The following is a 21,900-nucleotide window of genomic DNA, read 5'->3' on the forward strand; positions in this document are numbered from 1 at the left end:
AGCCAAGAGTACGTTTGTTTCGAGAGACGCGACAGTGTGCTTGAAACTCGCCTCGCGACTGCGGCCACCAATCGACAAGACATCCAATCCCGGTGTAATCTAATCAGCATTATTTGGGTTTTCTCCAGTAGTTCGTTCGGACGTTGACATAGGCTGCGAAACGGCTCGCGGGCTGCCTCGGTATCGCTCCCGAGAGCTCTGACGGGGTCAACTGGTGGTGCTTGCGCTCCACGATTAACCTTCTTTTCTTTTTATTAATTCCGCATCGCATCGAAACATCTCGTGGTCTGTGGATTCGACAGCAGCTAACAATGGCTCAGTCGGCGATAACTGATGTCTGGCCTTGCGTGTTGCTTTGTCTTGATAATTGCTAAGTCAACGTCTCTAACGGCTTGTCATAGCTTACAAGCAGCTGCAAGGTCACGCACGTCGCCGGCTCTTCAAAACAGACTTGCCGCCCCAAATGCGCGTTTAAGGTTGCAGGAGCACTTCACTTAGCCTTTGGCATCACGTCCAAGGCCGCATCAGTGCTACCACCCCAACGTAGGCTGGAAGACATGAGATGAAGGTGTTACATTATTAAGCTCTGACGAGAGCATTTGATGATGCCGACTGTACGGACAGACCTGTAGGCTGACCACTGCGTAGACTCGCTCAGATGAACCTTCACTTTGCCGTCTCCTCCTCCCGCCTTCCCACCACCCCACGGCTATTCGACGATGCGACGCTGGCCAGCCATACGGCTATCGCGCTCCGCGAAGCCCACCGGTTTCTTGCTGCCCGTCCGCGACGGCCGTGCTTACGGCAAATCCCGGTGCCTTGCAGCCCTGCTGAAAGATCCCTGCTTGGCGCCGGAAGACACGGGGATTGACCCTTTTCCACCCACCGTTATGAGCCAGGGGCAGAAAAACCGACCCTGAAAGTTGCAGCTCCCGAAACCTGTTGGTTCCCCTCAAACTCCGGGGAGAAAGAACGAGGTGCCTGATGCGTCTTCGTCTTAGGCGGGCCAAGCTCGCTAATGAACGGAGAGCGGCCGGCGTGAGAATCCCGCCGTTGAAGAACGACCGGGGCTCGCAGCTTGCGCCTCTGCCTGGGCAGCCAATGTCATCAATCGGGTGCTATCTCCGACTGTCAGTTGAGTCTCGAACTCCACGCGCTCAGACAATTCTTACCCGCAGGGAACGAGAATTGTCAACCCACTTCGGCCCCATCTGACGCTGGCGGGTGTAACGGTCAGGCCAGGATGCTCGGATTTCTCAGCCTTCAAATTGCGTAAAAAGAGGCTTGCGTTTGGCAGGAAGTGGGTAATGGCGAGCGCTTTGACAGAAGAGACATCTTTGGTTCTGACGACTCCATCTAGTGCCCGACATTCCATATCAGGACATCAGATCGTTGGATGGAGCGTCTTCCCTGGCATTCACACGACGAGCGGCAATTGGCGCAATTGCGAGATAACCTGACCTCATTATCATTATCTTTTCATAGAAACTAAAACCAACATTCAACGCATAACAGCTCAATTCCAGGGCAGGTCGTGACGGTACTGTGGCCTCCTCTGCCGGGTATCTGATGGCGTGCGCTTTTTCATAGTACTTCCCCCAACACCGTAGCATGCGTGAGCTCCTTGCGAGCTACGTGTACTTGAAAATCTCAACCAGCTCCGTCCTATAATGGTGACTGCTTTCCTGCTCTTGCTGTAGATGCTTCGCTCTCGACGTCTTCTTCCGAAACCCAGAACTCCGTTCTCTTTTGAATTCCGGGTTCCAATGGTATTTCGCTGTGGTCGCTTTTCACGGATGGTCGTCGTTCGGAGCGGATGTATGTGTCGGTCCCACCAGGACCGGCGTTGTCGCCGCGCAACCTGCTGTTGAGGTACGCGGACCTAGTTTGTGAATTCGCGTACGAGTTGCTGGCGTACGCTGAAGGGTGAGATTGCGGCTGCTTTTCGCCGAAGAAATAGAAGAAAATTGAACGCGACAGTGCGAGGTTTCCGGCAATAATGCCAAGGTAAAGTTCGAGATTGGACCAAATTGCTGTTACAGCGTAGACGTCTAATTTTCCAAGTCAGCTCTCAAGTGAATGAGGAGGGGAAATGCAATACATACAGCTGAGGTCGTTGGTGACGAGGCCAAGAGAAGCGGCTCTCGCAATTCCAAAACCGGTTGCACTGTCGAGGGGTTAGCATCAGTCTAATCGCCATATTTGATGAGTTTCTTACATCAGTCCAAGACTCATAAGTCCGCCAACTGAAATCTTCGTTGTCAAGGGAATTCGGACTTGCCAGACGACGGCCAGAGGCAGGAACGAGCAAAGCAAGTCGGTCAACACTGAGTAAGCTATTCCATGTTAGCCAAAGTCTGGGCAAAGCCTTCTGGTAGACGAGCTCACAAATCGTCAAGTAAATGGCGTAAATCCGGATCTTCGCATCCCAGCACTTCCCCACTCCGGTCCAGTACGCCTCCACGGGGTCACACTCTGCCAGGAGGATGATGATGACACCGAAGTTGGTGATCACCAACCCACCCATAACAGTCCAGAGGAAGTACTTCATCCGGCTGGAATCCTTGATGCGCAGCAACAGCAGCATAATCGAGCACTTGAGCAGACAGACGCTGGCGAAGAGGAGAATCTGCCCGAACCATCCCAGCATATTGTTGTTGACGTACTCCTCCGACGAAATATACCATCTATGCCTCCCGTTTCCGGTCGCGCCTTGCGCACACTGAACGCCGTATCTGACGATGCCGAGACTGGCGGTGATTGCCATCAAGTAGTCGTCCCATCCTAGGTGCCGTAGTGAGAAGCGCACGTAGAGCCGCAGAGTCGTCGTGAAGATGACGAAGAAGATGAGCACGCCGGATATCGCTAGCAGAGTCGGGTTCACATTCTCGTCCGGCGGCAGCGGGTTCGGAGGAGTCACTGGCGCCATCGTCATCGTCGTCGTTCAACACTGTTCGCTGACGATGGGCTGACAAAAGCAAAGAAAATGGCAGGTTCCCAGATCAGACCTGGTAGCCTGAGTGCCAGGAAGCAAGGAACGAGGGTTTGTGCGCGGGAGCCAGGAGCTGGGCCATCCGCTGGATAAATGTAAGAGATTGAAGAAGGGGCGCCGCGCGGGAGGGACCCACGGCTGGCGTCGTGGTTGTGCTGTGCTGGCGAATGGCTGCACAGGGCAAAGGCGACGACGATCGCCAAGATCTGCTTTGAGATGGCAGCTCGTCTTGTTGCCCCGGACTTTGAACGGGGACGCTAAGAAGTAAGGGACGAGGGGGGAAGGGCGTGTTAAGGACTTTGTAGCCGTCTTAAGAGAGCTGCGACGAAAAGGAACGAGTACCCAGGTGTAGCTGATGCAGGTAATTCAGTTTCCGCCGCACAGCCTGCATGCGTGAGGCCGAGTGGTGGTCTGGTCTGCAAGGAAACGGAGGAGGTCAGGGCACACGGCGCATATGTCTCAGAAGGGCGACGACCCAACCTGTTCATCCCGCGGGCCTTGTGGGAAAGGGTGGTAGCGATGCTTCGATGTGTTGTCGTGCAGTTGCAGTGGACTTGTGGATTTGTGGATGGGAGATCGTCCAACATACTTTTTGTTAATGGGCTTTAAGCATTCAGGTGGGCGCTTGTTCGTCACCTCGGAAACAATTTTGAGTGTCAGGCACGGGAACTTAGAGCCAGGAACGTGGCTGCGCGTGGCGTGCAATGTCTCTCTCGCATGCCTATCTTGGGTGTTGGCGTGTCTCAGCCGAGAGACTGACCCTGGAGAACAAAAGTCTCGCCCGAGTCTCCTGTTGTGGACGGACTTGAGAGAGAGAGGAGAGGAGAGAAAAGGGCAGCATTCCGCAGGTTCGCGTTACCCCCTCCAAGGCTTTGCCCGGTGTGGCCATGGATACAAATTGAGTTTGAGTGGCCTCCAATCTTCCGATGCATGCTGTTGCCTCTGCTGAAGACAATTCGTCCAGAATCCCGGCCTGGTGTGGGTTTCTCCTGCGCCGCTGCTGCACATATGACAGGGACGAAAAGCCGCATGTCGACTGTTGCGCAGAATGCCGCAAGGGGGTGTGATGATTTCCAGATTTGTGGATTTGGCCAAAATGACAAAGCAGGGCTGTCGTGCTGCTTCGAGGCATGTTGACGGCGATCATGTTCTCATTTTTGGCTTTGCGCACTCTGGCCATCCGATCATCCCGTCAACTCTCACATCGACAAGACAATCTTGAAGATTGCCTTGAGACAGATACGGACGCGGACGTGAAGTATATCATAGGAGCTGGGTGGCATCGCTCCTCTTTTTCTACACCACCCAACCAGAACGAAGGTTCCGGGCGAGGTGAGGGAGGTGGCCGAGTCTAATGGCGGCAACGTCGCGGGTGTCAAGGGTGTCCCAGGGGAAGCCTGTTCACTCTGAGGGTCGTGCTGTAAACAAAAATTGCGAGGAGACGGGGAAGGCCCGGAAGACAACCTCGTCAATGCCTGGCGACGTGGGATTGTGGTGGAATTGTTCATAATTGACTAAGACGGATGATTTGCCCAGACAAGGACCTGTCAGGTTGTCGGATGGGTCTGGCAGGGGACATCCTTGAGTCATGAACCCTCCCCCGGAGGAACGACCGGCCGGCGCAGCTCCGCATTGCCAACCGTTCCCGCCGGAACAGAAACGTCGATGGTACGGTAGCATTCGCCGGGCACAGCCAACGTGCCGGCGAGGGCGTGTCGTTCGTCTTTAACCGTTGGGGCCCGGCTGAGCATAAGACTGTGCTATGCCCGCTTACGAACTACTCATGCAATTCCCCCTCTTCTCACCCCTTAGCTCGTCGGGGTAGTTGGCTCGCGTATCTTTTCCATGTAAGAAGGTGTGCGTTGGCCTGGCGTAGCGTCCGTAGTGTCGGGACTTAATAAGTGCTTACTATGTATGGCCTGTCGTCCTCTCACCCACGCTTCCAACCGTCGTCCTACCAGCCGTCCCGCGTATATGGCAGAATGATGGTTCGGAACCCCACCGATTCTGGCCCTTGTGCCGTTGTAGAACTTGGCAAGCGGCGACCTGGGGCGGCGACTAGGATATTTGCTGGGCCGCGTGGCTCATGATCAGCACATTCTGGCTGGACGACATTGCCCGTGGTGGTCTTAATATCCGTACTATCGAATTGCGACTTTTATTCGCTATCTTGTGGGACGTACAAAAAGGCTCAGCTCAGCCCGTTTCTCTCACCGGAGGTGACGCATGGTCAAGGCACGCCACCGTCCCTCCATCGTCGTACATGAGTGTGTTGGTTTTTGTCCAGGAGGCCTGACGTGCAGATATCGCGCATCATTGGTTTGAGCTTTTCGCGAATCCTCGTCTCTCGTTTCGTGATCTCTCAATCGCTGAACCGACGATTTTTCAAACCTTATTGTCTGGTCCATTTCGGGAAAAAGATCGCTGTACACCACCGTCTTAGCCATGCTTGTCAAGTCGAGTCTCGCATTTGCTGCCCTCGCGGCCCATGTCTTTGCAGCGCCTGCGCCGCAGCCCTATGGAGACGACTCCTACGATTATGTAAGTTTTCACGTCCATTTTCAGACCTTTTGGTCCTTTTGTTGCTTTTTTCGGCGGGGGTTGGCGCTTCGCTTTCTCCTCGGATTGATTTGATTGCAACGTTTGTTTGTTGGTTGGCGGCGGCGGCGTTCGGACTCGACACACTGACCCCTTTAACCAGATCGTAGTCGGTGGTGGTACGGCCGGTGTAGCCGTGGCTGCGCGCCTGAGCGAGGGCCTCCCTGACTCGAAAATTCTCTTAATCGAGGCGGGCCCCGAGGCCTGGGACGAGCCCAAGATCAATGTCCCTGGCATGAAGGGCTCGACGCTGGCGACCAAGTATGACTGGAACTTCACCACCGTGGCGCAGACCAACGTCAACAACCGTGTCTTCTCCGTGAACCGCGGCAAAGTCCTCGGTGGCAGCTCTGCTCTCAACCTCATGTCCTATGATCGGTCTGCCGCCGAGGAATATGACAGCTGGGAGGCGCTTGGTAATGCTGGGTGGAACTGGGAGACCATGATTGCCGCCATGAAGAAGTCGGAGAACTTCACTGGCATCAACACTGACACCTACGGCTCCGAGGGCGTTGGCGACAGCGGTCCGGTCAAGGCGGTCATCAATCGGATTATTCCCGAGCACCAGGAGACATGGATCCCGACGATGAACACCCTGGGCATCAAGACTAACCTAGAGTCACTCGGTGGTAACCCCTTGGGCGTCATGTATCAGCCCAGCAGCATTGATGCTACTCACTACAGCCGCTCGTACAGCGCCAATGCCTACGCCCCCATTGCTGGCTCCAACTTGGAGATCCTGTCCGATACCACTGTTGCCAAGGTCAACCTCGAGCAGGTTGGAGATGAGCAGCAGGCCACCGGAGTCACTCTGCAGGACGGAACTGTCATTGCAGCCAACAAGGAGGTCATTCTGTCTGCTGGTTCCATCCAGAGCCCCGGTCTTCTGGAACTGTCCGGAATCGGCCAAGCCTCCGTCCTCAACTCATCGGGCATCGCCCAGGTCATTGACCTCCCCGGTGTCGGCGAGAACCTGCAGGACCACCTCCGTATCCAGAGCTCTTACCAGCTGAAGCCCGAGTACACCTCCTTCGACATTCTGCGCAGCAACACCACCTACGCCGCCGAGCAGCTGGCCCTCTGGAACGCCGGCGAAGTCTCCCTGTACGACTACACCGGCAGCGGGTACACCTTTACCACCTGGGCACAAGCCCTCGGCAACGACTCGCAAATGGTCGCCCTCGCCAAGGAAGCCGCCGGCGAGGACCCCAGCAAGGTTGATGCGAAGAAGCTCGAGTTCATGACCAACCCGGCTATCCCCCAGCTGGAGGTCATCTTCTCCGATGGTTACACCGGCGTCAAGGGCTACCCGGCCTCCACCTCCCCCCTCTTCGGCAAGGGCTTCTTCACCCTCATCGCGGCCATCATGCACCCCATGAGCCGTGGCAACATTCACATCAACCCCGCCGACACCACCGGCAAGCCCATCATCAACCCCAACTACTTTGCCCACGAGCACGATCTCGAGGCCGCCATCCAGGCCATCAAGTACTGCCGCAAGATCGCCACCACCGAGCCCATGGCCTCCATCTGGGAGAGCGAGTACGAGCCCGGTCTGGATGTCGTCCAGACGGACGAGCAGTGGAAGGAGTTTGCTCTCAACACCACGCTGAGCATCTTCCACCCCGTCGGCACGTGCTCGATGCTGCCCAAGGAGGACGGAGGTGTTGTTGACGCCAACCTGAAGGTCTACGGCACTTCAAACCTGCGCGTCGTGGATGCCAGTGTTATCCCCCTGCTGGTTTCTGCCCATGTTCAGACTGCTGTGTACGGCATTGCTGAGATTGCGGCTGAGCGTATTATCGCTGATGCTAAGCAGTAGAGTGGAGATGCGTCAAAAATAATTAGACTTCGTATCATTTAAAAATAATGATAATTCACTATTTTTCAATATCCTTACATCATTCACAGTCTTCGAGCTTTAGACGTTGGAACCCCAGGATGCCATTACTGCATAGTAGTACGAGGACTTTACCACGAGCGACAAGATCATGAACCGAATGCCACTTTGCTCTCTCATAAGGTGCTGGGCGGCAACAAAACTTGAATGCCTATCGCGTCGCATCAGTACTAAGTACCATTTCATCCTATAAGGCAGCAACATCATAACTCAAGTTATCTCGTGTGGACTCAGTCGACTTGAGTGATGCGTTGCACAGCTACCTTTGCTTTCCTCCTCTTATCTCAACTACATTATCTCCTTGTACCTCTAAGACGTGCAAAAAAACAGGCCAAGCTGTGTCTTGCGCATCTGGTTATCAATGTGACGTTCATTCGACGATCGGTTCGCGCAGCTGAAACTGTAGGGTATGGCTATTGTCTGGTTGGCCATACTAGGTCACGTAGACATCCGCAGGGCTGGTATCCACTTGAAATTGTGCCAACAACCTCTCATGGGCAGAACAGATACCCATCTACGCAGCAGCGCTGCCACAAGTGCAATCAAAGCAAATTGGACCCCCAGACTTGCTGTTGATGAAAATTTCCCACAAGGCTTTGATTAATTAGTCTAATTGCAAGTAAAATAATTCAAGCATAGTACAAAACTACGTTATTCTGACTTCTTAATTAGGTAATTTTGAAGTTATCTACAGCTTCATTACCCTCTCACATAGCCCTCATAGCACTCACAGCCCTCACAGCCCTCACAGCCCTCACAGCCCTTAGAGCCCTTAGAGCCCTTAGATCCCTCTTTCCTAGCCCGCCCCCCCTTCCTAAGGGCCCCTCGCGTATGCCCTCATAGCCAGCATACCTAGATTAGTAGGGCTAAGACGGATCTATAGCCTCCTATAGGCTAATCTATAAATAGGTGAATCAATCAAGGTATTCGAGTCAATTTAGGGGTATAAACTTGCTTAATTGGGTGTGGCGATAGCTTCCACTTGCTTAGATTTGCTTGGAATGGTTGGTAAATATTTGCACTTGCGGCAGCGCTGCCACGCAGCAACACGTTGCGGACGTTCATTGGTATAACAAGTCGGATGTGTCTACATTATACCTCGGTGTGACTCAATGTTGATTTTTGGTCAGTGTTCACACCAGATTGACGTCAGAACGACCTCCGCCCTCACACCCTTCGCATAAGTAGACACTTCCCCTCCTCTTCAAAGCTGAGCTCATTTCCTTTCGCTTTAGTTTCGCCGTCAGTCTTCTTAAATCTGCGGTCACAATCAATGATGGCGCCCGTTGAATGACAACGTGCCCTTTATACATGCCCCTATGGGATCTCGCGCTTTTATGGCCATTCGGGTCGTTCTCAAACACATTTTGTGCGGTTGCTTCAATGTCTTCGTGCACCGTTTGCTATGACTTGGAGCCTAGCTCGGAGCATCCTAGCAATGGATATGTCTACAAGATCTCTGACATTCAAAATGCCTCCTATCATGGTTGCAAGACTTGTAAGCTCTTACTGAACAGTTGCATCGGCCTGTTGGGTGAATCATTTTCATCCCTCGACTACAACATCAAGATCAGGCTGTGTTTTGGACGGGAACCTCATTTCCAAACTGAAAACTTTGTCATATGGGGTTTTGGGATGGGATGCACCCACGTGAAACCCTCTGGTTAGTGCTCCGGGGTTCAGACATCCAAAAACGGTCTGGATAGGGATTTGTGATCACTGACACCGGGCAGAGGAGAATTGCCCATGGGCTGGCAAGAGCCTCGAGCCAGCTGAAGGTTGCTGTGTCAATCTGGATGACTACATCCACTTTATCCGTGCCAATCTGGCGATATGTGTTGGCTCGCACAAACTGTGCTCGTCCATCTCAGCTTCGAGAAAATCATATACCCCTACGAGACTTGTACGTGTGGGCTCTTTCGAGGACGACGTATTTCTTGTCGAAACTGGCGACCAAAGGAAAGCTTACGGCGATTACTGCAATTATGTTGCTCTAAGTCACTGCTGGGGTCATCATCAACCTGCGAAGACAACGAAGGCCACCCTCGGTCGCTACAAATCGCGATTATCTTGGGCCGATCTGCCAAAGACCTTTCAAGATGCCATCACTGTAACCCGTGCACTAGGGATAGACTTTATCTGGGTCGATTCTTTATGCATAATTCAAGACGACCCAGATGACTGGGCTAAAGAGGCCAGCCAAATGGCTTCCATCTATCGGAATGCCTACATCACCATCGCCGCGACATCAGCGGCTGGTGGAGAAGAAGGCTTTTTATACGACCGGAGGCGGCGAATCTATAAGTCTACTGTCGAGTTGAGCGGGAAAATACGGCATTTCTTTACCCGGTGCTTCATCGACCACTCTCCGTTTTCGAGGCATGATAAGACCATATCAAGTCGTCCTTTACCTCTGATCACCCGAGGCTGGTGTCTTCAAGAACAGATACTGTCGCCACACCTGGTTCATTTTACCAGCCAGTAACTGATGTGGGAATGTCATGATGGTGTATTCTGCGAGTGTAGCGGCAAGATCCCGGGCTCATACATCAAGATGGAAAGCGGAAAGATCTTCACGAGTGCCTCCTCGACCGGGCTGTCGAAGACATGGACAAAGATTCTTGAAGGGTATTGTCAACGGCAACTTACGTTTTCGAAAGACAGACTACCGGCACTTTCAGGCGTTGCTGAGGACTTTGACAGACACGGGGTGATGGGTAGATATCTCGCTGGACATTGGGAGCGAGATCTCCCTTTCTCTTTGCTATGGGTCAGCAAAGCAAGCATTGGACGACGGGAAACTGGGCCTGCCGCCACATCTTCACTATCTACAAAATCATCAACCCCATCTTGGTCATGGGCATCACTCGAGGCGGCGGACATGTCCTGGCAAAGATGGGTTCCGGAGCTCGAAAGCGAAGTGCAGATTCTGGAAGCGTCCTCTAGTCCAAATACTGCTGATCTTCGAGGACAAGTATCCGAAGGCCACATAACCTTTCGTGGGCAGGTATTTGTGGTAGAAGTGGCTGATTATCACCCTGTGCTGAAATGTACGACACTGAGGCACCGCAGGCCCTTCGCCACAGACCAAGGCAGTGATGCGAATCCTGTGGAATGTTTCTTCCAAGGAGACGTGAACATCATCCAAACGCCTGCTGCAGATGAGGTCCTATTGTTCCTCGTCCTTGCCTCAAGATTGAAGTCGGAATCTGGGAACCGGAGCTTTTCCGGGATATACCTGCTGGCTTCTGAACGGCCAGCCTGTTCTGAGGCCCGGAAGCTGAAAGACCGCACCGGGTGTGACTATGTGGCGGTGAGAATTGGGGCAGGGGCCTTGAACTCTGCGGTGGACTACACAACTTCCACCACAAGGATTGTCACAATCATTTGATTGGGTTGTTCTCACAGGAGTCAGCACTGATCTAATTGATTATTTAGAAGAGTGTCATTAGGAGCGAAGAGCTAAAGAACTACTGCTCGTGAGTAGTAAGCTTCAAAAGTTGTTTAAGCTACCTGGCGCCCTTCCGTTTAACTCGAGAAAGCCGTTGAGAATTTGTTCAATCTCATAATGTCCGAAATACACCCACAAGGCTAGACATACACAAAATCGGTATCATATCTCCATTGACGGGGAATTGAACCTCGGCCTAGGGCTTTTCAAAAAATGTGGTTTTGCAGGTTTGTAAATTCAACCCATTCGAAATCACGCACACATAACAAGGAACATTCAAATTATAATGCAAACATCAGATAAATTTTTAATCTTCAAAGAGATGAACGACTCTGCTTCCATACTCTAAGATAGGTTAATTATTGCCAAAGGTTCGTTCACATAGTTACCTTTTCTCCCCCACTAACCGCAAAGGATTGATTTGAGTTCTCAGGGCATCAACAGAGAACACTTCGAAGAGCAAAAAGCGCAAAAATGAACTGAATACTCCTCGACGGGGAATTGAACCCCGGTCCCATGACAAGCCGATATCCTCACCACTAGACTATCGAGGATGGTGGTTGCTGTGAAGCGATGTAGATTGAGGCCCGCAGAGGGCTCATGACCCGCACTAGCACCCCACGCGCAAGCCTAGATTAATTTCCAATTGAAATGCTGGTTTCTAGAAACTCAATACCTACTTGCTGTTAAGAGATACCCTCAGTCTGGTCTCCTTGTGCGAATCGAATAAAGAGCGACGGAGTTGTCATCCGCAGCTCGCGTTGAGATTATTGGAGACTCTCATATTGATGAAGACAGATTCAACTTCAGATCGTTAACTCCACCCGTAATATCACTGCTCGCCCATCTCCGCGAGTCGACTCATAAATCTCTTCCGGGAGCGGAATAAGTGACATGCATCTCAGAATATTTCCCATTCGAGAATGATTGATATCTGTTGGTGAATGATGCGCAATGTCTCAGACTACCACAGCCAGGGGTGGCCAGTGAGAGCAGCCGAGTTCCATTGGATGAGAGGAAAAGTTTAGCCCTCGCTGTCGCCACGTGCAGCCTAGCTTGCCGCGCAACGAGGATCTCTCTCATCTCTTCTCAAGATAAAGCTAGCTCGTCAGCACCGTTCGTAGGGCTGGTTGGCTGGTATCCGAACGCTGAAAGCCTGCGCCGCAACTCTGAAGGATTCAGCCCCGCCTTACCCCATTAGGATAATGAGCTGGCCAAGACCTGCACTCCGCCTCCTGGTCTCACGTCCCACTTCGCCGATGTCATCTCCAAGCTGAAAGTCCGTCCGATCACTTAAGAAACTCGTCCCCAAACGGCGGACCTGCATGGAGGTGTCGTCGATTACTTGCAATAGCCCAAAACGTGCCATCAATCAGTCTCGGTCGCCATTCCGAGAACCAGACAATGACCTCAACAGCTCGTCGCATAGCGCTGGCCACGGCGGCAGACCACCCTGCTGCCGGCGGTGGAAGGAAGCAGTGTTGGGAATGCCAGCGTCGTCGCGTGGTATGCGACGCCGTTCGTCCCGTATGCGGCAAGTGTAAGGCGACTGGCGTCGTATGTCCCGGCTATGAAGACAAGAAACCGTTGACGTGGCTGGCGCCCGGCAAGGTCAAGACTCGCACTTGGAAGCGGAAGAAGCCAGCCGCAAAGAAGGAAACATCAAAGACGAATTCCGAACAGGACAGCAGCCCTGATTCTAACAGGGCCGTTGCGCGAGCTGGCTCGCAGATGGTTCACATCTTTCCCCCTTCCCCTGGAATGGAACTTCGGTCGGAAGTGTGTGACATTATCGAGGCGACTTCGTACTGTGAGTGACCAGTATCCTTGGGTATTGGGCCTGTATGTGTGTGCTTAATTGTTACTCCACACTGTAGGGAACGAGTCGGTCTACCCGTCTTTTGAAACGACCCAGTTGATGAAGAGCCCGTGGATCATACCGGTGCGGTTCATCCACTACATGCCTGCCGCCACGCGGCACGCTCTGGTGTCCATGGCCATTGAGCACCGCATGCTGCGTCTGTCACAAAAGAAAACCGACCCCTTCGTCATGGAAATCCGAGCGCGGTTCCACCACCATCGATGCTTGGCGATACAAGCTCTCAACGAAGACGTTTGCAACGACGCGACGCGCGGAACGGACATGACTATGGCCAGTGTTATGGTCTTCCTATACGCAGATGTGAGCCTATGCGAAAGATTAGGGGTCTTATAATGATTGCTGACCGATGCTAGCTGATGGGATCGGCAACCGCGTCCAACTGGCGACACCACCTGAACGGCTACAAAAGTCTAGTCGACATTCGAGGCGGGTTCGAGAGCGTGTACCGCCTGACACCTTACATGGCGCCCATGCTGCTTTTCCCGAAAATGTGAGTGGCCAATTGAACCCCCCTGCATACCCCTTCATGGTACGAATTCTTTGGAATCATATCATTTGCACAAGTAAGCTAGATTTGGGCTTCTAACATGTAGATAGCGTCGAAACTTTTGCAAACTCAACGAGTCCTGCAGACGACCAATCAGAACCAAATCACAGCTATGATAATATCGACTTGATAGGAGAGCTTTATCAGTCAGGCTACTACCCGTTCCTACCATGCCCCGTTGATTTGTTCACCGACATCATTCGCATCAATTACCTCCGCTACCTGATAGCGACCGACAGCCTTCCCGAAGACATGGGAACCCCACAGTCTGCTTCGGAAGACTTGATAGAAGGCATCATTGAGTTCTCGCCTGAGACGTGGGCCGAGACAAGAGAGGCCGATATAAGGGAAGAGCTGCTGCTCATGGCCCAAGCTTACCAGTCTGCAATTGCACTGTACGCCATATCATCACTCCAAGGCCTTAGAGCGCTACCTTCGTCGGCGGGATGGAGAGCTGTGAGAACCATCCACTACGGACGGCTCATTTCACTCCTTGAGAAAGCGGCGGAGGCGCCGCTGATGAAGAACTGTGTAGAATGGCCACTCATTGTTGCTGGCTTCGAGGCGTCTACAGGGAGTGCGACCGGGAGGGTGATGGTAGTGAAACAGCTGGTTTCGATGAGCCAAGACTGGGGTACCTACCTTCCTTTGGCAGCCGTGGGAGTGTTGGAGAAGTTTTGGTCCTCTGGGAAGCGGACCTGGGATGACTGTTTTGATGAGCCATATGCGCTTTTCGCTTAGAGATGCGTAGGATAATGCAGCAGAACCATCTTTTGATATCGAACAAACTGCGGGCGACGCTGATAGAACACGGGTGTGTGCGGGTACGCGGTGCACCATAATACAGGTCAGACGTTCTTTCTCTTTTTCAGCTGGAGATTTTTCCTTTTGAGCATTTGGGTCAATCATGGGACCGTGACCGGGGAACCCGCCTACTCAGTAGTCGATGAGATCCAATAGCGTATCGAAGTGCGCCGCTGCGCCGCATCACAACGATGATGCCATTGGTAGCCGTAAAGCACGGCAACCTAGGGCGTCTGATTGGTTGCCCAACTTTAGCCCGAAATAAGGCAACCATTTACCCTCCTCCCTTATCTCTTCCCCGCCTGGCCTCAGACCAATGTTGATGCCTATCGGCCGCGATGGCGACATTTGGGTTCAGCGTCGGGGACTTCTTGGCTGGCGCCGAGCTGGCTGTTAAATTGAGCAAAGCTCTTTCGGACTCATCAGGCGCTGGGCGAGAGTATCGCGAGCTTATGGCAGAACTGAACGTAATTCATAAGGTCCTGCTGCAAGTCGATCAACTAAGCACGTCGAACAAGCTGGGAATACCGACAATGAACGCAATCGCCTTCGCCACTAAATCCGTCAATCAAAAGATGACATCCTTCTTGGAGGAGAGCGAGCGTTATTATCAAAGTCTGAAGCTTGGGGGCTCTGGGAATGCTGTCAAGGATACTCTCAACAAAGGAAGGTGGGCGATTTGCATGCCGGAAAAGGTGAGGCAGAAAATGATTGAACCATGGTGTAGAGTGATATTGACTTCACATGCGCAACTCTTAGGTGCAGAAGCTAAGAATGTCACTGGCGTCTTCGCTCTCTATTATCAATACCATGGTTTCGATGGCTTGTAATCGGCAAGTTCTCTGTCATTGGATGGTAACAGGGAGCTTCCACTAATATCTGATCTTGATGACAGAGACAATGCAGGATATTCAGTCACACTGGTTACACAGGAGACGAGCAAGCCGACCAGTATCGATTATTGGCCAGGGATTAAGTTGCATGCCCATGTTGGCTCTCAACAACTCTTGAACATCAATAACGGTGACTTTTGCCCTGTCGAAAATCCCGCAGTGTTCTTCAGGGCCGGTCAAATCTTTTCAACACCAATCACTTCAGCATTCGTGGTCGATATCAAGTCTGCTCATTGGACAATTGGGAACTCCCCCCTAGGACCAGTCTCAGATTCCGGACACGAAGAGCGTCTCGAACAACGAAAACGCAGGCTCAGTTAAATCAAAGACTTGCCTTTGAAACAAATGTCGCGATTTTGTCGACGTATTCTATTGCAACGCGGCAAAGTTAGTTGTCTGCTCTGTCAGCCATATGCTGAGGACGATTATGAGCCGGTAACTTCATACACCAAAGAAGAATGGGCAGTCTTCCATTTACGGTTTGCCCACTGGAACTTCTATTTCGCCATTGCTTCCGCGTCATGGCCAATTCCCAAGTATCTTGTCGCACAAGAAGTCATACAAAGATTGCCTATGGATGATACCTTTTCTCTGGACGATTGGATTCTCCTTGAGGACCTTACAACTGGGCAACCAATCATCACAGACGATGAAATTTGCAACTATGCCTTGCGCGCTTCCATCGAGAAACCCGGCGGTGTTCTTCGAGTGGACCTTCATCCGCCTTGGAAGTATCAATGTTGTGCGCTATCAGTGCCTCCTGGGCGGAAGAACGAAGGCGAGAAAATGCATCAACCAATTCAAGGCCCGGTACTCATCCGCCGCTTTGTAGTGGTCCGAGAGGGAAATTGGGGATGCCTGTGCTTGGGAATCCATACGTAAGTTTATTACACGCTGCAATTCATGAACGTCAGCATAGTCAGACAAGGCGGCACAAGCTAAAACTTGTTTTCGATCCAGACATGCAGGAAGAGGAGCCGGCGGAGAAGATGACCAGCACCTCTATGCGATCATTCATCCTGGAGACCCGTCACCTAAGCCCTTGCCAACAGAGCCGGGAGTCATACTTCCACCGATCGAAATGCAGCCAGTCCACCCATCGACTACCCTCCCTCGATCTGCCAGAATCCATTTTGGCCGCACATATTTTGTCGACCATCATATTCAAGTACGGGATCTTGGCCTAATACACCCTGTGTCTATGGAAGACCTGGAGTATCATTTCGTGAGCAACGTTACGAAAGTATCAGCGCAAGACGAGGAAAAACAAATCTTGCAGAAGATGAAAGAAAAGGCATCGCAAAAACCCATTGAAGCGGTGGATTTGGAAAGCGCGAACAATATTCGCCAAGACATTGGCAAAGTTCTTGGGACAAAGTTTTCGCCGGTATTTCATCCGCCACCTGAGTTACTAGATAGATAGAACCGTAATTTTGCGCCTGAAATGATAGAGAAGCAAATAACTTAGAATAGTGACTCATCTGACTCCTGTGCCTTTGCCTTCCTCTCTTCGTAACAGTTTTCGACGTTTTGCTATTTCCCCTTCATTCCTAGTTGAAACGGCAATTGTGCTACGTGAATAAAGCAGCCTTGTTCACAGGTATTAGATGAAGAAGTAATTCAACCCTCGTACCTTTCATGTTATCCTTAGCTACCTCTAACAATGTATCTATGCTGTGAAGGTGGGATCAATTAGAGGCGGCCCACCGTCATCCGGGACCCATATTTCCAAATCCGTCCGCGCGACGGCGGACGAAACGCGGACGAGCTCAATCCCCCAAACATCATCTCGTCCGGCCAGACTCGAACGAACAACATCACACACCACACCTTTTTCATCGATGTTATCTGCCAGGGTATCATGCAATGACTGCGACGTCGGATACGACCACCGGCAGCAGCCGTCACACAGCCTCGGAGCGGGCCGCCACGAAACGTCGAGCCGTCCGTAAGGGAACGCGGAGCTGCTGGGAATGTCGCCGGCGCAAGATCCGCTGCCTGTTTGACGAAAACGGTCCCCATGACACGTGTTGGAGATGCTGGCAGAAAGGTACGCCGTGCGTGAGCCAGGAGTTTCCGGAGGATCGCCTTCCGCGGACGCAGGCCCCGGTCGGCAATGTTGGGGACCGATTGGGCCGGATGGAGAGGCTGGTTGAGCAGCTGTACCGGAAGAGTTCGAGGGAGTCTACTCATCAGATTGATGAAGAGGATGAGATTGGGGTCGAGTCAAATTGGGGAATCTCTGTGTCGCTGGGGTCTCCACAGCGTGATGCTGATGATGATGATGAGCCTGGCGAGAACGAGAGGATTGCTCACAGCCATGCTACATCATGTGTAGAAGTGCGTTCGCAGCCGGTCACTGCACATGAAAACGATTTTACAAACTCGAAGTCACCGTCTTGTACATCGACGACAGAAGTACAGGCCATCAATGGCGAATCACAACAGACATCTCAGCCGCCACCCCATCAGAGCCAGCACACATCGACTCTTCACCAACCTTCCCTAAACGGTCCCCTAGCAACCCTTTCCAAAGATCTCACCGCCGCCTTGCCGTCGAAAGAAGATTGCGAAATCATACACGAGCCGTATTCTGATGCCGACCTTGTGTTTCAACTCTTGCTCACGCCGCATCAAGTCCTTGAAAGTCTTCAACCAGAACCAGTAGAGCACTTCGTCGCCGGCTTATACCACCCTATGCATCCTGTGCTTTTAGCAAAAAGGATGCTTACACTTGCCACAATGCTGCAAAGGATACCGTCCACTTACAAGTGCACGCCCTCGACATCAGCAACCCCACGCAAGATCATGGAGCGACTCGCCGACGCGGCAATTTCGCTGGTCTGCGAAAACAACAATCTGATGGGAACTATCGACGCTCTTCAATGTGTGATTCTTCAAACCGTTTATCTGGCAAACGGTGGGAATCTCAGACTATCTCTCTTGGCTTGCCGTAGAGCAGTATCAATTGCCCAACTCATGGGCATCCACCGCCCCCACGACCAATTACCCGTCGAAACAGTCGACCCCTCCGGGCCCCCTGACATACGCTTCGTCTGGTTCCGGATAGTCTATATTGAGCGTTTCATCTGCTTGCTCTTGGGTCTGCCAGACAGCACCAGAGACCACCACTCAGGCCTAGCCTCGGACGGAAGTATCCTCCCACCTCTCGATGACCATCCCCTGGGAAGGCTTGAGCAGGTACACTGTGCAGTTGCATCTAGAATCATCCAAAGAAACCAAATAGATACTCACGCTAGCATGATCGAAACAACTCATACCCTCGACCTCGAAATGCGCATGGCAGCCGCCGCCATGCCTCCTAGATGGTGGACCCTCCCCAAGTTCACCTCACTCGGCAGCAAACCCCTCACCTCAGTGACAGAAAGCCTGCGTCTCTGCGGCCAAATATTTCACTACTTCCTCCTGGTACAACTGCATCTCCCCTTCATGCTCCGCAGTTCCCCATCCGGTGCTGCAAGCACTAGCAGAATCGCCTGCGTCGACGCATCTCGCGAAATTCTCTCGCGATTTGTGACCATACGTAGCGCTATTGGTGTCTGTAGTATACCCGATGCAGCAGACTTCTTCGCCCTCATAGCCGCGATGACCCTTCTCCTGGCGCATGTTGACGCGCGGAGACGTGATGGTGGGAACGATGTGCTTGCACATCAGAGACATACGGATCGCGACAAAGTAGAAGAGACTCTGGAGTTGATGCGAGAGGGGAGTTCGACGTCGACCGATATGCTGGCGATGAAGAGTGCGGATGTGCTGGTGAGGCTTCTCGATATAGAGGCTCATGCGGCAAGAGGCTCAGCATTTACTGCAAACTCGACAACGGACGCGATGTTAACACCATCTTCGGAGAGCAGAGAAGCTCAAGGGGGAGACTCGAGTGTTTTACGGCTCAAGATTCCGTGCTATGGCACCGTCACTATCTCGCCCGATGCACTCCTTTCAAGAGAGCCTTTCAGACCGATCAATCAACAAGTCCAGCAAAACCAAGGGCGTGTCGATGCTAGTATCACTTCGGCCGTTTCGCCGGCTATGCTGATGGAGATGGACGAGACAACAGGAGCAGGACTTGGACCAAGCATGCCTTTGAGCTCCGATCAAGGTCTCCTATTGCATCCAAGCACCGAGAGCAATTGGCTTACAGACGGTCCAGGCCATCAGCTTTATGGTTCTGGGTTCTCTGCAGGAGTGGAAGACTGGGCATTTCAAGGAGTGGATGCGGCATTCTTTGACAGCATGATTAGGGGGTTTGAGGAATCGGACTCAACTTGAGGTAATAGTTATCAATGTTGTGATTGACTGGCAGACTTTGAAGGTACTTGTATTTCTTCAACGTGATTTATACCATAATTCAATTTACTAAGACGCAATCTGTTGCCGCAGTCAAAAAAGAAAGGGACTAGTTTCTTGCTGTGCGTTGCTTCAATGTTGATTCCACACACCCACCAGGCTTCCGTATAACGGTATTCCCTAGACACACCAACTTTTCAGACGAAATGTTTGGATCGATTGCAAGCAAAACAACCTGCCTCTTTTGGAACGAAGAAAGTGGCCCATTCGCTCTATTCCAACCGGCATGCGGCGCAGAATGCAGCTGCCTACGCCAACACACCAGTGGCAACACCCAAACGCCGAAACGCCCCAGGCAGCCGAATAACACACAGAAGTCCCAAGCCATCTGCTCTGTTCCTACAGCAACCATCATTCTTTTTCCGCCGTGTAAACATCACGTAAAGCGACGAAGGGCGCCAACCGACATCGCCCAAATTTGTAATGCGTGATCCACCCAAACTGAGAAATGTCGCGGCGTGACTCAAGATGGCCTGTCCCGCCACGCACAAACTCATGTACCACACGTGCTCCAGGCTTCTTCAAAACGGATAGGCAGTCGCTTAATGGGTGCAGGCATCCGTTTGAACAAGACCGTGTCAGTGGTCTGGGCCCCTCCGGAGGTTTGGGCCGACAGGCGGCGGAGGGGCTGAGGAGTCCGGACGAATCAGGGGGTAGGCATTTTCGGCGTTAAGAGGCGTGTTGTTTCGGCAATGATACCTGATAAATGGTGGATGTCCCTGGAAATACTCAGATGAAGACACTGGTTCTGCGTACCCCCTTTCCATCATTTCAGTCAATTGTTACTGCCTTTAGTATGCGTGAAATCGTAAGCATTGCGTCGTCGTCGTCGTAAGCTGGGAAAAGTGTGAGCAAGCCTTACTGACCAATGTTCTCGACAGATCCACCTCCAGACCGGCCAATGTGTAAGTCACCGTCTGTCCTAATTCATTGATGTCTCGTTAATGGGTTCATACAGGGCAATCAAGTCGGAACTGCCTTCTGGTATGACCCCCAAATATCTCTCATGAGACTCAAGCTTACACCGAACGACCGAACAGGCAGACAATCCATGATGAACATGGCCTGGACCAAGATGGCTACTTCCGTGGCGAATCCACGCAACAGTCAGACCGCCTGAGCGTCTACTTCTCCGAAGCCTCCAACAACAAATACGTCCCCCGTGCGGTCCTCGTGGACCTCGAGCCGGCCACGATGGACGCGATCCGCTCGGGCCCGCTGGGCAACTTCTTTCGGCCGGATAACATGGTCCACGGTCAATCCGGAGCCGGCAATAACTGGGCCAAGGGGCACTACACCGAAGGCGCGGAGCTGGTGGATCAAGTCCTGGATGTCGTACGCCGGGAGGCCGAGACGTGCGATTCCCTGCAGGGCTTTCAGATCACGCACTCGCTAGGCGGCGGAACGGGCTCGGGCATGGGCACGCTGCTCATCGCCAAGGTGAGAGAAGAGTTCCCGGACCGGATGATGGCTACCTTTTCGGTGCTGCCGTCGCCCAAAGTGTCGGAGGTCGTCGTTGAGCCATATAATGCGACGCTATCGGTCCATCAACTTGTCGAAAACAGCGATGAGACGTTTTGTATCGATAACGAAGCGTTGTACGACATCTGTCGCCGGACGCTGAAGCAGGCGCATCCGTCGTACGGGGATCTGAATAAGCTGGTTTCGAGGGTGATGTCTGGGCTGACGACGGGGTTCCGCTTCCCCGGGCAACTGAATGCGGATTTGAGGAAGTTGGCCGTGAATCTGGTGCCGTTTCCGAGATTGCATTTCTTTACGGTTGGGTTTGCGCCGTTGACGACGGCGGCGGCGTACCAGAATCTCGGGGTGGCGGAGCTGACGCAGCAGATGTTCGATCCCAAGAACGTCATGTCGGCTTCGGATTTCCGGAACGGGAGGTTCTTGACTTGCTCTGCAATTTACCGCGGAAAGGTGTCGACGAAGCAGATTGAGGAGCAGATCCGAGGTGTGCAGGCGAAGAACTCGGCGTACTTCGTGGAATGGATTCCGAACAATGTGCAAACAGCGCACTGCTCTATCCCACCTGTTGGAATGAATGCTTCCTCGACTTTCATCGGAAATTCAACGGCTATTCAAGAAATTTTCAGGAGGGTTGGAGACCAGTTTAGTGCCATGTTTCGCAGGAAGGCGTTCTTGCACTGGTACACTGGGGAAGGCATGGATGAGATGGAATTCACGGAGGCGGAGTCCAACATGAACGATCTCGTGTCAGAATATCAGCAGTATCAGGATGCTGGTATGGATGACGACGAGGCCGAGGAAGCATATGAGGAGGAAGAGCCGGTGGAGGAGTAGTCAGTGAGGGATCCATCTCGGGGGTTCAATTCTGTTGATATGGAGGTAGTAATAGTCGGGGTTTGTCATCGGCGATAAAACACAAATCAGATTCGCTTCATCACCCAATGTGCAACGCTCATCCTTGCGAGCGACAAGTGAGTTAACAT

The 21,900-nt window shown here is 52.4% G+C and overlaps 7 protein-coding genes across 7 annotated transcripts; 6 read left to right on the top strand and 1 right to left on the bottom strand.

Moving 5' to 3' along the window:
• Positions 1–1,665: 1,665 nt before the first annotated feature.
• On the bottom strand, positions 1,666–2,929 carry GCG54_00012806 (uncharacterized protein; the record flags this gene model as incomplete). The annotated part of the gene is made up of 4 exons (XM_045412675.1): positions 1,666–2,051; positions 2,106–2,167; positions 2,219–2,336; positions 2,389–2,929. 4 exons carry the CDS (start codon positions 2,927–2,929, stop codon positions 1,666–1,668), a joined length of 1,107 nt encoding a protein of 368 aa, XP_045268681.1.
• A 2,508-nt stretch (positions 2,930–5,437) lies between these two features.
• On the top strand, positions 5,438–7,412 carry GCG54_00012807 (Dehydrogenase mpl7; the record flags this gene model as incomplete). The annotated part of the gene is made up of 2 exons (XM_045412676.1): positions 5,438–5,533; positions 5,694–7,412. The coding sequence occupies 2 exons, from the start codon at positions 5,438–5,440 to the stop codon at positions 7,410–7,412; spliced, it is 1,815 nt and encodes a 604-aa protein (XP_045268682.1).
• A 2,041-nt stretch (positions 7,413–9,453) lies between these two features.
• On the top strand, positions 9,454–9,975 carry GCG54_00012808 (uncharacterized protein; the record flags this gene model as incomplete). Its single annotated transcript, XM_045412677.1, has 2 exons — positions 9,454–9,538; positions 9,569–9,975. Coding segments are annotated over 2 exons (492 nt in total), but the record flags the coding sequence as incomplete, so codon positions are not given.
• A 2,370-nt stretch (positions 9,976–12,345) lies between these two features.
• On the top strand, positions 12,346–14,111 carry GCG54_00012809 (uncharacterized protein; the record flags this gene model as incomplete). Its single annotated transcript, XM_045412678.1, has 4 exons — positions 12,346–12,751; positions 12,819–13,123; positions 13,177–13,313; positions 13,421–14,111. 4 exons carry the CDS (start codon positions 12,346–12,348, stop codon positions 14,109–14,111), a joined length of 1,539 nt encoding a protein of 512 aa, XP_045268684.1.
• A 401-nt stretch (positions 14,112–14,512) lies between these two features.
• Positions 14,513–15,004, top strand: GCG54_00012810 (uncharacterized protein; the record flags this gene model as incomplete). The annotated part of the gene is made up of 2 exons (XM_045412679.1): positions 14,513–14,844; positions 14,902–15,004. The coding sequence occupies 2 exons, from the start codon at positions 14,513–14,515 to the stop codon at positions 15,002–15,004; spliced, it is 435 nt and encodes a 144-aa protein (XP_045268685.1).
• A 1,929-nt stretch (positions 15,005–16,933) lies between these two features.
• On the top strand, positions 16,934–19,357 carry GCG54_00012811 (Dehydrocurvularin biosynthesis regulator; the record flags this gene model as incomplete). The annotated part of the gene is made up of 2 exons (XM_045412680.1): positions 16,934–17,240; positions 17,484–19,357. The coding sequence occupies 2 exons, from the start codon at positions 16,934–16,936 to the stop codon at positions 19,355–19,357; spliced, it is 2,181 nt and encodes a 726-aa protein (XP_045268686.1).
• Positions 19,358–20,231: 874 nt separating this feature from the next.
• Positions 20,232–21,751, top strand: GCG54_00012812 (Tubulin beta-1 chain; the record flags this gene model as incomplete). Its single annotated transcript, XM_045412681.1, has 4 exons — positions 20,232–20,243; positions 20,317–20,340; positions 20,394–20,419; positions 20,476–21,751. The coding sequence occupies 4 exons, from the start codon at positions 20,232–20,234 to the stop codon at positions 21,749–21,751; spliced, it is 1,338 nt and encodes a 445-aa protein (XP_045268687.1).
• Positions 21,752–21,900: the final 149 nt, after the last annotated feature.

Source organism: Colletotrichum gloeosporioides (assembly GCF_011800055.1).
Source record: "Colletotrichum gloeosporioides strain Lc1 chromosome Unknown consensus_16, whole genome shotgun sequence".
Taxonomy (NCBI): domain Eukaryota; kingdom Fungi; phylum Ascomycota; class Sordariomycetes; order Glomerellales; family Glomerellaceae; genus Colletotrichum; species Colletotrichum gloeosporioides.